At 43.8% G+C, this 13,922-nt stretch overlaps 2 protein-coding genes and 2 non-coding genes across 12 annotated transcripts in view; 2 read left to right on the top strand and 2 right to left on the bottom strand.

The window, feature by feature from the left end:
* Rbm10 (RNA binding motif protein 10) overlaps positions 1-906 on the bottom strand; it is a 28,886-nt gene extending 27,980 nt beyond the window's left edge. For 5 of the 9 annotated variants that reach the window (XM_048461614.3, XM_048461612.3, XM_087903048.1 and 2 more), the window contains exon 1: positions 562-840. Coding sequence is in view for 4 of the 9 variants with exons in the window: in XM_048461616.3 (XP_048317573.1) it covers positions 531-600 (70 nt within the window). In the remaining 5 variants the exon portion in view is untranslated. Of the gene's footprint in view, positions 1-530 lie in introns of all 9 variants that reach the window. The other 4 variants (XM_048461616.3, XM_085684724.2, XM_085684725.2 and 1 more) reach the window with 2 other exon arrangements.
* A 296-nt stretch (positions 907-1,202) lies between these two features.
* On the top strand, positions 1,203-3,297 carry Ndufb11 (NADH:ubiquinone oxidoreductase subunit B11). The gene is made up of 3 exons (XM_048461617.2): positions 1,203-1,551; positions 2,767-2,897; positions 3,078-3,297. Exons 1-3 carry the CDS (start codon positions 1,351-1,353, stop codon positions 3,199-3,201), a joined length of 456 nt encoding a protein of 151 aa, XP_048317574.1. The 5' UTR covers positions 1,203-1,350; the 3' UTR covers positions 3,202-3,297.
* Positions 3,298-7,143: 3,846 nt separating this feature from the next.
* On the top strand, positions 7,144-7,334 carry LOC125418019 (U2 spliceosomal RNA). The gene has a single exon (XR_007237303.1). It is a non-coding gene; the product is annotated as a U2 spliceosomal RNA (small nuclear RNA).
* A 4,233-nt stretch (positions 7,335-11,567) lies between these two features.
* Positions 11,568-11,674, bottom strand: LOC125418008 (U6 spliceosomal RNA). The gene has a single exon (XR_007237295.1). It is a non-coding gene; the product is annotated as a U6 spliceosomal RNA (small nuclear RNA).
* Between the last annotated feature and the right edge of the window lie 2,248 nt (positions 11,675-13,922).

Genomic DNA, 13,922 nt, shown 5'->3' with positions numbered 1-13,922 from the left:
CTCACCCTCCCCAGCATTCAATAAATAGGTTGGGGTCGGCCAGTAACACGACAGTTTCCTGGCCGATAAGAACTGGAGATCAGATACACACCCCAAGGATAAAAACCGTAGTCACTTTCTCTCTCCGCGCTCACCACCTCCCATCCCCGCCACATAAATGAAAAGAGGCCGCAATCGGAGTATTTCCGCGTGGATAACAAGTAACACAGGGCACAGCCAGCACACCCCTGCTCTTAGAATACCCCCGCAAAGTCGCAGACACGCACGTTCCAAAAGATAAAAGTTCGGTGGAGCAAACACAGTAAGTCACAGTACCCCACTCTCATCTGTCCCTCCCTTCCCCCACCCTCGTGCACCCATCCCGTGTCCCAATCGCGCACGCGCTTTTGCTTTCATAAGAAAAAGTGGGGGGACACCCTCTCTCAGGTGCATCCGTCAGTTCTGTGTGAACCCCGAAGTGTGCAGTCCGTCCCCGCGCCTCTTCTATGCACACCGCACCACCCCCCACGGCGCACGCCCTGCTCCCTTACCTCGGCCCCCACCACCCGCAACAGCGCTCACCTTCTCGGCCCGGGCTGTCAAGGGAGGGCTCCCAGGCATCACCTCCGCCAACCGCCACCTCCTCCAGAACTGTTACTTCAACGGGAGCCGATTGAGTGCAACAACTAAGTCCAAGGCTGGTGGCAAAAGAAGGGAAAGGGGGAGGGGAGACGCGCCCGACGCGCTGCCCTCCCAAGGAAACTCAGTGCCGCCTTCTCCCAGCCGGCTGCAGTCACCGACACAAAATGGCGACGAGGAGACGGGAGCCGGCGCTCCGACCACCATCCACCTACTAAGGGAGCGCGCTCTGGCTGGCCTTGACGATTGGTTGCTGTCCGCCATGGGCTGGTCCTGGCCTTCTCTGATTGGCAAGCATATGCTACCTCCCCATTCCGTGAGAACGCCCCGGGAGTCCAGAAAAAGAGTAGCTATTGGCTACCCCTATGAGGCCCGCTTTTTAGAGCTTGCTTTGCTATGAAGTTGAAAGACAAGCAAAAGCTCCACCTCTTTCCCCACAAGGCCATCTAGATGTCACCACTTTCTTCTTATGAAGAAAATAAACAGACCTCTCAAGACCAAATTTCTCCCAGCCTGACAGAAAGGATAAAGTTGATTTGATGACGACACGACGTGGGAAGTAAAACAGAGTCCACACCTCGCCACGCTCGAAAACAAACTTAGAACAAGGATCTATTTAGCGAGGTGAGGGCGGAGCGACAAAAATCGCGCTGGGATCAACCGCAGCTGCGCACATCGCATTTCCGTGTCTCTCCCCCCCCCCTCCCTTCCCCGACCCAGCCTCAAGCTGTCATGGCGGCCAGGCTGTTAAGTTTATATGCTCGCCGCCTTTTGGCAGCAGCGACAATACGAGAGCTCCCGGCTGCCCGCGTTCGCTGGGAATCCTCCAGGGCTGTAATCTCCCCGTCTGCTGTGGAGAGAAAGCGGCCGCAAGAACCGACTACACTTTGGCAGGAGGACCCAGAACCCGAGGACGAAAACCTCTACGCGAAGGTGAGAGGGAGTGTGTGTGTGTGGGGGGGGGGGGAACGGGTTGCCGCAGGGGCCGATCTGGGACCCAGCAGACCGGTGTCGAAGAGATCCTTCTCCGGCTCAAGGCTTGCGCCCTGCACAAGGTCTTTAAAGATTCACAGTTTTGGCTTGTTTTTCCCTTTTTTGTTTTGATATCTTCGGTCTAGGACTCAAAGGAGGATTTGCTTTGTTTGTAGACAGAAATCACACTTAAAGTGGGCAGTGCCCAAAGTGCGTTAGAAACATTATAATCAGGATAATTCTAAATTCTGAGATGGCATGTGCTCGGTTCCTGTGTAGACACTTTGTATCTATGTTCAAAAACAGCGTGATTTTGAGGTAGACGCTACTACTGTTACCATTATGCAGATGAGGATACTGAAACAGTTAAGTTGCTTGCTCAAGATCACATAACCTAAGTAGGAAATGGACCTGATATTTGAATTTAGGACTAATTGGATTCCCGTGCTTTATGAATAACAGAGACCCTGGAGTCAGACACCCTGGGTTGAAAATTATTCACTTGTATGACCTTGGGCAGGTAGTTTATAGTTTCTTTGTAGAGTGAGAACAGTAATAGGACAACTAAAATGGAACTGCTTAATATGATTAAATGAGTCAGAATGGTCACAACAGCTCTGGCCACTTCAGAAGTACTCAGAATTAGAAGATGTTTATTATTGCCATTTCCACCGTACTAGGATAGGTGAGGTTTGTATTTTTGAAAAGGCCTGGTGTATAGGTACTTCATCAACACTAACCTCTGGTTGAGGGGCTATATAGGGTGCTATAGGGTAAGTAGACCCATAGGAAATTACCAACATTCAGCCATTTTTAAACCTTTATAAATAGCACTTCCCAAGGGTACAATTTAACAGACAGGGTGATTAGGTAATGTTTCCCAAACAAGTAGGTGAGGCCAATTACTCATTTGGAAATAAAGTTAAAACCTTGGATGAGGGGAGAGGCATGGATCCAGCTCTGATTAGATTTAGAGGAAGCACTTTCTAGGTAGTGGGAAGAGCAAATACCAAAGCCCTTTGTTGGGAAGGAACTTCACAACCTTAGAATAGGAAAAAGATTTTAGTGAGGAATAAGAAGTTGGTTTGAGGGCAGATTAGAGACCAGATCATGCAGGACCAGCATATATTTTTATTATGCGGGAGGAAGCCCTTAGTGATCTTTCCTTCTCCTCAGAACCCAGACTTTCACGGCTATGACCAGGACCCTGTGGTGGACGTCTGGAACATGCGAGCTGTCTTCTTCTTTGGTTTTTCCATCGTCCTGGTCTTTGGTACCACTTTTGTGGCATATCTGCCTGACTACAGGTATGGGGTTTTCCAAGAGAGCAGAGTGAGTAGAAAGAAGCAGGAGCAAGGGTAAAGGTTGAAGGAGTCTCTGGCCAGAATCCTTGCCCTGCATTGATTGGTGGGATATGGGGTGCTGAGGAGGGGAACTGGTGTCTAGTGAGGCTCTCTCACATAGACCACGCCTGTTGCTGCTTCTAGGATGCAAGAGTGGGCCCGCCGGGAAGCTGAGAGACTTGTAAAATACCGAGAAACCAACGGCCTCCCCATCATGGAATCCAACTGTTTTGATCCCAGCAAGATCCAGTTACCAGAAGATGACTGATGAATTACTGAGTGGGGCTTAAAAAGCACTACTTTGTCTTCCCTGCCTGTTATTCTTCTGGTTCCTCAGAGTACCTTATTAAAGGGATTGAAAGAATGACTGGTTATTGTTGCTTTTGTTATGGAAGAAATATATGAAAGTGTGTGACAAGCCTTACTAGGGCCACTGCTGCCTTTCTTGTTTGTCTAGAGCTGTGCAACACCAAAGTTTCGTGGCTTAGTACTCTATTCCATGGCCCTGTGGTTAGCACAGTTAGGGGATTTGGCTCCTCTTGGATCCCAGGTGGCTGCTGTTAGGTAGTAACTAGGGCTAGAGTCATCTGAAGCACATCTGGTCTGTACAGCCAATGTTTCTGAAAAAAACAAACATGTCTGGCACTTCAATCTTCAGCATAGTAACTTGGGCTGCTTATAGCAGTGGTTCTCAATCTTCCATATTCTACCAACCCTTTAATATAGTTCCTCATTGTGGTGACCCCCCCCAACCGTAAGATTATTTTTGTTGCTACTTCATAACTGTAATTTTGCTACTATTACAAATCATAATGTAAATATTTTTGGAGATAGAAGTTTGTCAAAGGGGTTGTGATCCACAGGTTTAGAACTCAGAGGGTAGTTGAAGGTTCTAGATAGAGATCCAGCATCTAGGAAAAAATTGACAGTAACTATTTATACAAAAAAACTACCACACTGTAACCTTTCTACATTTGAATATGTGCTGAAATAACTGGTGGGCCACAGCAGAGTTTTTCCATTGCTGAGTATGGGTATTTGGCTCCCCGCCTGCTTTCTCTGCTTCTCTCTGGGGTTTGTGGCTTCTCTGCTTTCATCTTGTGTGTTGGCTCAATGCTTCTCTTTTCCCTTCTAATCTAATTATGGATGGTCTCCAACTTGACATACATGTAGACTATGGTTGTAGCTCAAGGTTAGAATACTTGCTGAGTATAGGTTCCATCCTAGCACCAAATACTCCAAAAAGATTGCATGTTTCCGCTTGTCTCTCTCTTTTCCTTTCCTTCTCGCCCCTCTTTCCTCTTCCTCCTTCTCCCTGGCCAATAGCATGTAAGGAAATAATTATCCCTGACACTGAGATTTTTATTTAGCAACTTATAGATTATGGAAACATCTTTTTTTCACCCATTCATTGTACCTTCATTCAAACTCTTGCTTGCTTTTTTTTGAGATAGGGTCTCATATAGCCCAGGCTGAGATCGAACTCATGTAGTAGCCAATAATGACCTTGATCTCCCAATCCTTCTACCTCGTAAGCACTAGGATTATAAGTGTGTACCATGTCTGACTCACTCAAACTCTAACCATTATTTTGACTAAAATTTGCAGGCACAGGCTTTTGTAGGACTTTTATCATTCATCATGGTAGGTATCATCTGCATCCTAAAGCTAAAATTTTCATAGGTGTCCTGGCCCTTATAACCCCATATGATTTCCCATACTTGCTTCTTTGGGTGTTGCTCCCATGCTTTTCATATGCATTTCTAAATCTATAAAACACTCAGAGGTTAGTATTATATATAATCTATGTAATGAAATTACATTTGTGTGTGTGTGTGTGTGTGTGTGTGTGTGTGTGTGCTTGCTTCAGAAGACAATTTGCAAAAATTGATTTCCTCCTTCTGCCATGTAGTTCACAGGGTGAGGAGCCTTTATCTACTGAGTTATATATCACTTTCCCTACACCATTTTACAAAGGGTAGTCCGGATTATTAAAGGCCCAATACTTACCATTCTAAGCAAGTGCCAATGATGTCAGGAATCAGCTGATAGTTAAGAAAAATTTTACCAAGGTTCAATACAGAATGAAAAGATTCCATTGCTTGTATCATTTTCTCAAAAGATCAGAGGTAAATCAATGGCTTGATGGGAGGCACTATTTGAGTTATCCCTCCACAATGCACAGTCATTCTCCATTAGCCTTTTCACCTCATCCTAGAATATGCCATGGGACTCCATATGTCTCCCATCTCTGAAGAACTAAGTGGAGCTGACTCTTACTGCTTTGAACAGCTTGAAGCCAGGGGGATGTAAGGCTACACTCTCATCTTCTGTCTATGAGGCTCCACATACTTGACAGCCTTTAAGCCAATGCTACAGCTGGCTTCTGCCTCGCCATTGGCCATATTTGGCTGCTGAAAGGACCCCAAGCTAGGTAAATAATCTCTACTTGGCATACTTTAAGTTATTTTATTGTTTTTAATTATGTATATGTGTGTGCCAGTAGCTACTCATGGAGGCCAGAGGTATCAGATCTCCTTGGAGCTAGTGTTACAGGTGAGTCATCCAATTGGGTGCTGGAAATTGTACTTGGGGACTCTCTTCAAGAGCAATTTGATTTCTTAGTTACTGAGCCATTTCTCCAGGATCCAGCATACTTTTAAAAATTATGTATTTATTTTATGTGTATGAGAGTTTTGTCAATATGTATGTCTATGCAAAATGTGTGCAGTGCCCATGCAGGCCAGAAGAGGGTATTTCCTGGAACTGGAGTTAAACAGTTAGTTATGAGCCACCACGTGAGTGCTGGAAATTGAAGCCAGGTCCTCTGAAAGAACAGCCAGTCCTCTTAACTGCTGAGCCATCTCTCCAATCCCACCCCCAGCATACTTTCTTTTTCTACCCTTTCTTCTTTTTGTTTTTGTTTCTTGAGACAAGGTCTCACTATGTGGGTGGCCTAGAACTCACTCTGTAGACCAGGCTGGCCTTGAATTCACAGAAATCTACTGGCCTCTGCCTCTGTCTTCTGAATGCTGGAGTTAAATACATGCACCACCCTCCTAGCCTCATTTTTTGTTTGTTTTGTTGTTGTTTATATGGTCTCACTATGTAGCCCTGGCTGTTCTGGAACTTGCTCTGTAGGCCAGGCTGGCCTCAAACTCACAGAGATCTGCCTGCCTCTCCCAGTATACTTTCTTACAGACAGGAGAGAAATGTGCAGTTAACTCTAGGTAAGTATGATTGCCTATTCCTGGAACAAGCCATGTTAGGATTGCTTCCATGGATGCTACCTACACCCTGGGGTGGCTTAGCATCAGTTAGTTGTATGTCTCTTCACCTACAGCAGAGATAATTTATCATTGTCATGTCTCTGGGTACCAAGTGTTGCATTAAGTTTTCCTGGGGAGACAAGTACAAGCATATTATCTATTCACTCCAAATAGTTCACCAAGGACAAACTGGGGAGATGAGAAAGTCCTGCATGTGTGAAGTCCTGAGTGAATGTGTGCTGTTGACATAGCCATGGCCATGTCAAGGACCCCAATGCCTCAGATCCATGGGAAAATGGTAAAGCCTTCCCCAAGCCTAGCTTGGGGAAATGGCAAAGGCTTCTTTCTTCCTGGCCAAGTGCAAATGTTGATAGTGTATACAGAAAACGTCCACTATAGCTTTCTCCACAGTTCCATATTTACATTCGGAAGACTCCTACCCCTACAGAGACTGTTCCTACTGATATTAACTAATCCTGTCTTCTTCATTCAGCTATATTCCATAAATCCTGGCTCCTTATTTATCTGGATGTAATAATACCTTCTCTCATATAATAAGCATGCCATGCTTCCTAGAGTAATATGTATGGTTCCTCCATCAGAGAGCCTAATCTACCAGTTTCCAGCTTTTCTGTGTGTCTGTGTTTGTGTTTTCTTCACTCCATTGCTGCCCCAGTCAGGTCCATCCTTGGAGCCATGTAACGTACTGGAGAAACATTTTCACCCAAATCTAGCTTGGTAAACCTATGGGTTTAATTGTGGTTACTTACAGGATCATGGGTGACGGGTTCAACTGTTTTCATTTTAAGACAGCAATGGCAATTCCAAGCCTGGAGAACAGCATTCCACAGGCATATAAATTCTAGAGGGACTGGTGTCAGGTGCATTCCGCTCAAAGCAGTGCTCAGCATAGTGTGTACTTGATGAGCATTTGGTCCATTATCATATCTCAGCCTTTTAGCTAATATGAAGTTTTGTATCTATTCTTAACCAGTTTACTATCTGACATGTCCTTTATCTGAAGAAAATGTACTAAATGAATTTTTTTAAGCAAGGAGATGGAATAGTTGATTCTGTCCATTCCTTGCATTAATCTGGTATTATGAAACCCCTAGGAATTAATTCCTTTGGGGGATTTAAAAAAATTGGTATGTTGCCTCTTGTGTACATGACACTGATCTATCCATGGTCTTCTGGCTTACAGATCAAGAGTGAATGCCTCTTTTTCTCCCAAGTTCTACTTCATCAAGTACTCAGCCCTTGAGAAGTTTTCATTCTTAGCTATACATGAATTGAATCCTAAAACCTAGAGGGTACACTTTGACTAAATCCTAAAGTCCATGCCCTAGCCCCTTCTATTCTGCTGCAAAGACCACTCTCTCTTGCTCATTGTAACTCAGCCATACTGCCTGCCTGCTTTGGGTCACTGACTTAAAATATACATATATGGGACTAGGGAAATATAGAGCTCAGTTGGTAAAGTTGGTAAAGGCCTGAGGTTAATCTCTGACCTCCATACATACATGTATACCCACAATCATGCAACCCTCACAAATTAGAATATATATATTCTAATATATATATATATATATTTAAAATAACAGTTGACACCAGTCCAATATATCTTTCATGTCTTTACATATGAAGAGGTACTTCATCTTACGCTAACAATTATAAAAAAAAAGGCACAGAAAGGAAAGGCAAGTTCCCAGTGGACTATCAGGTTGACACTAAGCATTTTATTCTTGTCACATGATCTACCATACTGGTTTCATGGAGAAGAGGGAAGGAGGAATATGGTCAAAGTATATGACTTGCTTGAAAGAAATTGTATAAAACTCAACACTACATACAATAAATATATGTGTTACATATTCATTAGGGGAAAAGCAGTCTCCTTGCTCTGATGTTCAAAGTGCAATTTTTCCCAATAAACTTTTTAATTTTTTATGTCCATGGATGTTTTGCCCACATGTATGTATGTGGACCACATGCTTGTCTGGTGCACAAAGACAACAAAAGATGGGATCCTCTGAAACTGGACCGTGAGCCTGCATGTGGGTGCTGGGATTCAAACCTAGGCCCTCTGGAAGTATAGCCAATGCTTTTAACTCCTGCCTCTGCAAAAACTGTTTTGTCAAGGCAGGTTTTCACTATGTAGCTCAGGCTGACTTTGAATTCTGTGATTTTCTTGCCTCAGCCTCCCAAGTACTGGGATTACAGGTATATGACACTATCCTGGCTCAGTAGAATTATTTATAAAATTTAATGCATGGAGAGGAAAATGCATACAAAGCTCATTTTCTTTTTACAAATTAACCACACCGAGGTGATTAGCTTAAGAAACAATATGAGGTCTTTAAGGCATTGAAGAAAGAAATTGAAGAGGACACCAAAAAATGGAAAGACTTCCCATGCTCTTGGAAGGGTAGGATCAACATAGTAAAAATGGCAATTCTACCAAAGACAATCTATAAATTCAACGCAATCCCCATTAAAATTCCAACAAAATTCTTCACAGACCTTGAGAGAACAATAATCAACTTTATATGGCAAAACAAAAAACCCAGGATAGCCAAAACAATCTTATATAATAAAGGAATTTCTGGAGGCATTACCATCCCTGACTTCAAACTCTATTACAGAGCTACAGTAATGAAAGTAGCTTGGTACTGGCATAAAAACAGAGAAGTCGACCAATGGAATCGAATAGAAGACCCGAATATTAACCCACAAACATATGAACACCTGGTTTTTGACAAAGGAGCTAAAAGTATACAATGGAAGAAAGAAAGCATCTTCAACAAATGGTGTTGGTATAACTGGATGTCAACCTGTAGAAGAATGAAAGTAGATCCATATCTATCACCATGCACAAAACTCAAGTCCAAATGGATTAAAGACCTCAATATTAATCTGACCACACTGAACCTGATAGAAGAGAAAATGGGCAGTAGTCTACAACATATGGGAACACGAGACCACTTCCTACATATAACCCCGGTAGCACAGACAATAAGGGCAACATTGAATAAATGGGACCTCCTAAAACTGAGAAGCTTCTGTAAAGCAAAGACACTGTCATTAAGACAAAAAGGCAACCTACTGATTGGGAGAAGATCTTCACCAAGCCCGCATCAGACAAAGGTCTGATCTCCAAAATATATAAAGAACTCAAGAAACTAGACTTTAAAATGCTAATTAACCCAACGAAAAAATGGGGCTCTGAATTGAACAGAGAATTCTCAACTGAAGAAGTTCAAATGGCCAAAAGACACTTAAGGACATGCTCAACCTCCTTAGCGATCAGGGAAATGCAAATAATCAAAACAACTTTGAGATACCATCTTACACCTGTCAGAATGGCTAAAATCAAAACCACCAATGATAGCCCTTACTTGAGAGGATACGGAGTAAGGGAAACACTTATCCATTGCTGGTGGGAATGCAAACTTGTGCAACCACTTTGGAAATCAGTGTGGCGGTTTCTCAGGAAATTCGGGATCAATCTACCCCAGGATCCAGCAATACCACTCCTGGGAATATACCCAAGAGATGCCCTATCATACTACAAAAGCATTTGTTCAACATATGCTATGTTCATAGCAGCATTATTTGTAATAGCCAGAACCTGCAAACAACCTAGATGCCCCTCAATGAAAGAATGGATAAAGAAAGTGTGGAATATATACGCATTAGAGTACTACTCAGAGGTAAAAAACAATGACATCTTGAACTTTGCATGCAAATGGATGGAAATAGAAAACACTATCCTGAGTGAGGTAACTCAGACCCAAAAAGATGAATATGGTATGTACTCACTCATTAGTGGATTCTAGCCATTAATAAAGGACATTGAGCCTATAATTCGTGGTCCTAGAGAAGCTAAATAGGAAGGTGTATCCAAAGAAAAACATGTAGTTATCCTCCTGGATATTGGAAGTAGACAAGATTGCCAGGCAAAAATTGAGAGCTTGGGGGTGGGTGGGGTGGGAGTAAGGGGAGATGGGGAGAGATAAGTGAGAAAGGGAGGATGGGGAGAGCTTGGGGGAATGGGATGGTTGGGATGGAGGAAGAGTGGATATGGGAGCAGGGAAGTAGATATCTTAATTAAGGGAGCCACTTTAGAATTGGCAAGAGACTAGACTCTAGAGGGGTTCCCAGGTGTCTAAGGAGATGTCCCCAGCTTGTTTCTTGAGCATCTGAGGAGAGGGCGCCTGAACTGGCCCTATCCTATAGCCACACTGATGAATATCTTGCATATCACCATAGAACCCTCATCTGGCCATGGATGGAGATAGAGACAGAGACCCACACTGGAGCACTGGACTGAGCTCCCAAGGTCCTTATGAGGAGCAGAAGGAGAAAGAACATGAGCAAGGAAGTCAGGACCGCGAGGGGTGCGCCCACCCACTGAGATGGTGGGGCTGATCTAATGGGAACTCACCAAGGCCAGCTGGACTGGGACTGATGGAGCATGTGATCAAACCGGACTCTCTGAACGTGGCTGACAAGGAGAGCTGACTGAGAAGCCAAGGATAATGGCACTGGGTTTTGATTCTACTGCTTGTACTGGCTTTGTGAGAACTTTGTCTGTTTGGATGCTCACCTTCCTAGACCTGGATGGAGGGGGAGGATCTTGGACTTCCCACAGGGCAGGGAACCCTGACTGCTCTTTGGACTGGAGAGGAAGGGGAAGGGAATGTTGGGGGAGGGGGAGAGAAATGGGAGGAGGGGAGGAGGGGAAATTTTTTAATAATAATAAAAATAAAAGTAAAAAAAAAAGAAACAATATGAGGTCAGGTTGCGGCGGCGCACACTTCTAATCCTAGCACTTGGGAGACAGAGGCAGGCGAATCTCTGAGTTCGAGGCCTGCTTGGACTACAGAGCAAATTTGAGGACAGCTAGAGCTGTTACACAGGGAAACCCTGTCTTGAAAAAGCAAAAAGGAAACAGAATACAAGGTCGACTTATTTTATTATTATTATAGTGTGTGTGTGTACAAGTCTGAGCGAGCACATGCATACATGTCCAGAAGTGAAGGTCAGAGGATAACTTTGTGGAATTTGTTCTCTCCTTTTATTATAGGTTCCAGGGATTGAACTCAGATCACCAGACTTGTATGGCAAGCACTTTTGCTTGCTAAGACACCTTGCAGGCACACTCTCCTAACTTCTAAACTATAGATTCTGTCGATTTTTTTCTTAAAGCTTTTATTTTGAGACATCATGGAAATAAGCCATACAGGGGCACATGGAAAAGGCGTGATTACAGAACGAAGTTAACACGAAAGCATCAATGACTGTCAGCTAATGTTGAAGCTGAAGTCCTGGGAGTTTGACATGATCCAGGGCCTGAAAGAACAAAATTATGGAACACTTCATGAATTTGTGTGTCATCCTTGCGCAGGGGCCATGCTAATCTTCTCTGTATCATTCCAATTTCAGTATATGTTCTGCCAAAGTGAGCACTAGACTACATTGATTTTGAAGTTCCTATACAGTGTTCTACCTGCATGTACACCTGTGGGCCAGAAGAGGGCACCAGATCTCATAGATGGTTGTGGGCCACCATGTGGTAGCTGGGACCTGAACTCCGGACCTCTGAAAGAGCAATCAGCTATCGGATGTTCTTCATATCCCGAACCTGAAGGGCCCTGTCATGATAGAATAAAAATCCTCTTGCTTTTGCATCAATTGTGGTTGTGTGAGTGGTATCTTGAGCAACTCCTCCCTGATGTTTGGACTTCTAGTTAGTCTTAGTATCTACGTGGTTGCTCACAACTGTCTGTAACTCCATTTATAGGAGATCCCATGCCCTCTTTTGGACTCCGTGGTCACCAGGTATGTCTGTGGTACATACATGCAGGCAAAACACCCATACACACAGTAAAATAATTTTTTAAAAAAGTTTCGGCTTTGGCCAGCCTTTAGTGAGAAGGCAGGAGGTTCTCAGAAGATCAGATGGTAGGAGGCTCAAGGAAGTAAAGGGCATGAATGTAGTATCACTTTCAGTGCCAGGGATCAGATTCCATTACCTGGGGATAACTGCAAAGGTTAAAAATCCTGAGAGTAAGCTCAGCAGATGGCCTAGCCTCTAGAGCCACCTATTTACCATGCAGTTCACTACTAGAGGGAGTAAAAACTCTGAGACAGGGTGAAAGTTTCTCTAAGTCTTCAGCCTCCTCCCTTGCACAGGGTGTTAAAAGCTAAACAGAATTTGCAAGCACTGAGTCTGGTCCTCCAGTCTAGATCTCAGTGCTGTTTGCTTCTTTCACTCTCCAACACAAGTTAGCAACAATCCTGGGTGTCTTCGAGTGTCATAACTACAACTGAACAATGGAGAAAGAGACTTTGGAGCACTCATAAATGGGATGTCTTTACCAAACTTGTCCCCTCAAGGCTCAAGGATATACTCAGAAGAGAAGGCAGAAAGATCGTAAGAGCCAGAGGTGCTGGAGGACGCCAAGGAAACAGCATCTTCCAGACACAACAGGGGTGATACACATATGAACTCACAGAGACAGTGACAGCACACATAAGGCCTGCAGAAGTTCAAGACAAACAAAATTCCAACATGAAAGGGAAAAGGACACAAAAGTCCACCCCTCAGTAAAAAGGTATATGCAATTGATAGCTTTTGGGAAAGGTAAAATCCATTTTCTACAAATGCAGTGTCACTGGATATAACTGAAGCACTCCAGGGCAGACCCCATGCCAAGGAGTAGTTGACTAACACAAAATGGACTCCATGTTTTTATGTGCTTTTTGTTTTGGTATCATTTTTTTGAGTGTGGAGTTTATTGAGATAAAGGGAATGGGAAGGGAAGAGAGAATAGGAGAGAGACAGAGATACAGACACACAGAAAGGCAAAGGCCTGCTTGCCTCTTCAAAAAAGCAGCAGGGAAACAGAGCTTGTTTTGGTATCATTTGTTTTGTTGTTGTCATTGCTTATTTTGATTTTTCAGGTTTTTTTTCTTTTTGAGAGGGCGGGAGGGAGGGAGAGGAAGGGAGAGAGGGAGAGAGATATTTGCATGGGTAGGGAGGATCTGGGAAGAGTTTGGGGAACAGATATGATCAAAGTACACTGTATGAGCCAGGCGGTGGTGGCACATGCCTTTAATCCCAGCACTCAGGTGGCAGAGGCAGGCGGATTTCTGGGAGTTCGAGGCCAGCATGGTCTACAAGAGCTAGTTCCGGGACAGGCACCAAAGCTACAGAGAAACCCTACTTCAAAAAACCAAAAAAAAGTACACTATATGAAAACATTGAAAGAAAGCCTACCATGACCAACAGCAACTTGTCAAGGAAAGGGTTCGTTTTAATTTACCATTCTGAAATCATACTTCATCACTGAGAGAAGTCACAGCAGGAACCTGGAGACAGGAACTGAAGCAGAAGTCATGGAGAAACACTGCTTACTGACTTGCTCTACAGGGTTTGCTCAGCCTACTTTCTTATAGACCCACGACCACCTATCTATGGGTATCACCACCCACAGTGGACTGTGCCCTCTTGCATCAATTGCTAATCAAGAAAATGCCTCCACAGACTTGGCTATAGACAACCTGATGTAGTCATTTTCTCAACTGAGGTTCCTTTCTCCAGATAACTGCAGCTTGTGTCAAGCTGACAAAAAATTACCCAGCACATATTAAAATGGCAATATTCAGACATGTTAGGTACTTGACTTAAGAGTTTGACTCCAGTAGAGAAGTG

Source organism: Myodes glareolus, chromosome X (genome assembly GCF_982192425.1).
Source record: "Myodes glareolus chromosome X, mMyoGla1.1, whole genome shotgun sequence".
In the NCBI taxonomy this organism is placed as follows: domain Eukaryota; kingdom Metazoa; phylum Chordata; class Mammalia; order Rodentia; family Cricetidae; genus Myodes; species Myodes glareolus.
This window is presented reverse-complemented; position numbering and strand designations above follow the sequence as displayed.

Coding starts and splice junctions, on each gene's coding strand:
- Ndufb11 (XM_048461617.2), top strand. CDS start 1,351: ATGGCGGCCAGGCTGTTAAGTTTATATGCTCGCCGCCTTTTGGCAGCA. Junction 1,552..2,766: donor ACGAAAACCTCTACGCGAAG/GTGAGAGGGAGT, acceptor CCTTCTCCTCAG/AACCCAGACTTTCACGGCTA. Junction 2,898..3,077: donor GCATATCTGCCTGACTACAG/GTATGGGGTTTT, acceptor TGCTGCTTCTAG/GATGCAAGAGTGGGCCCGCC.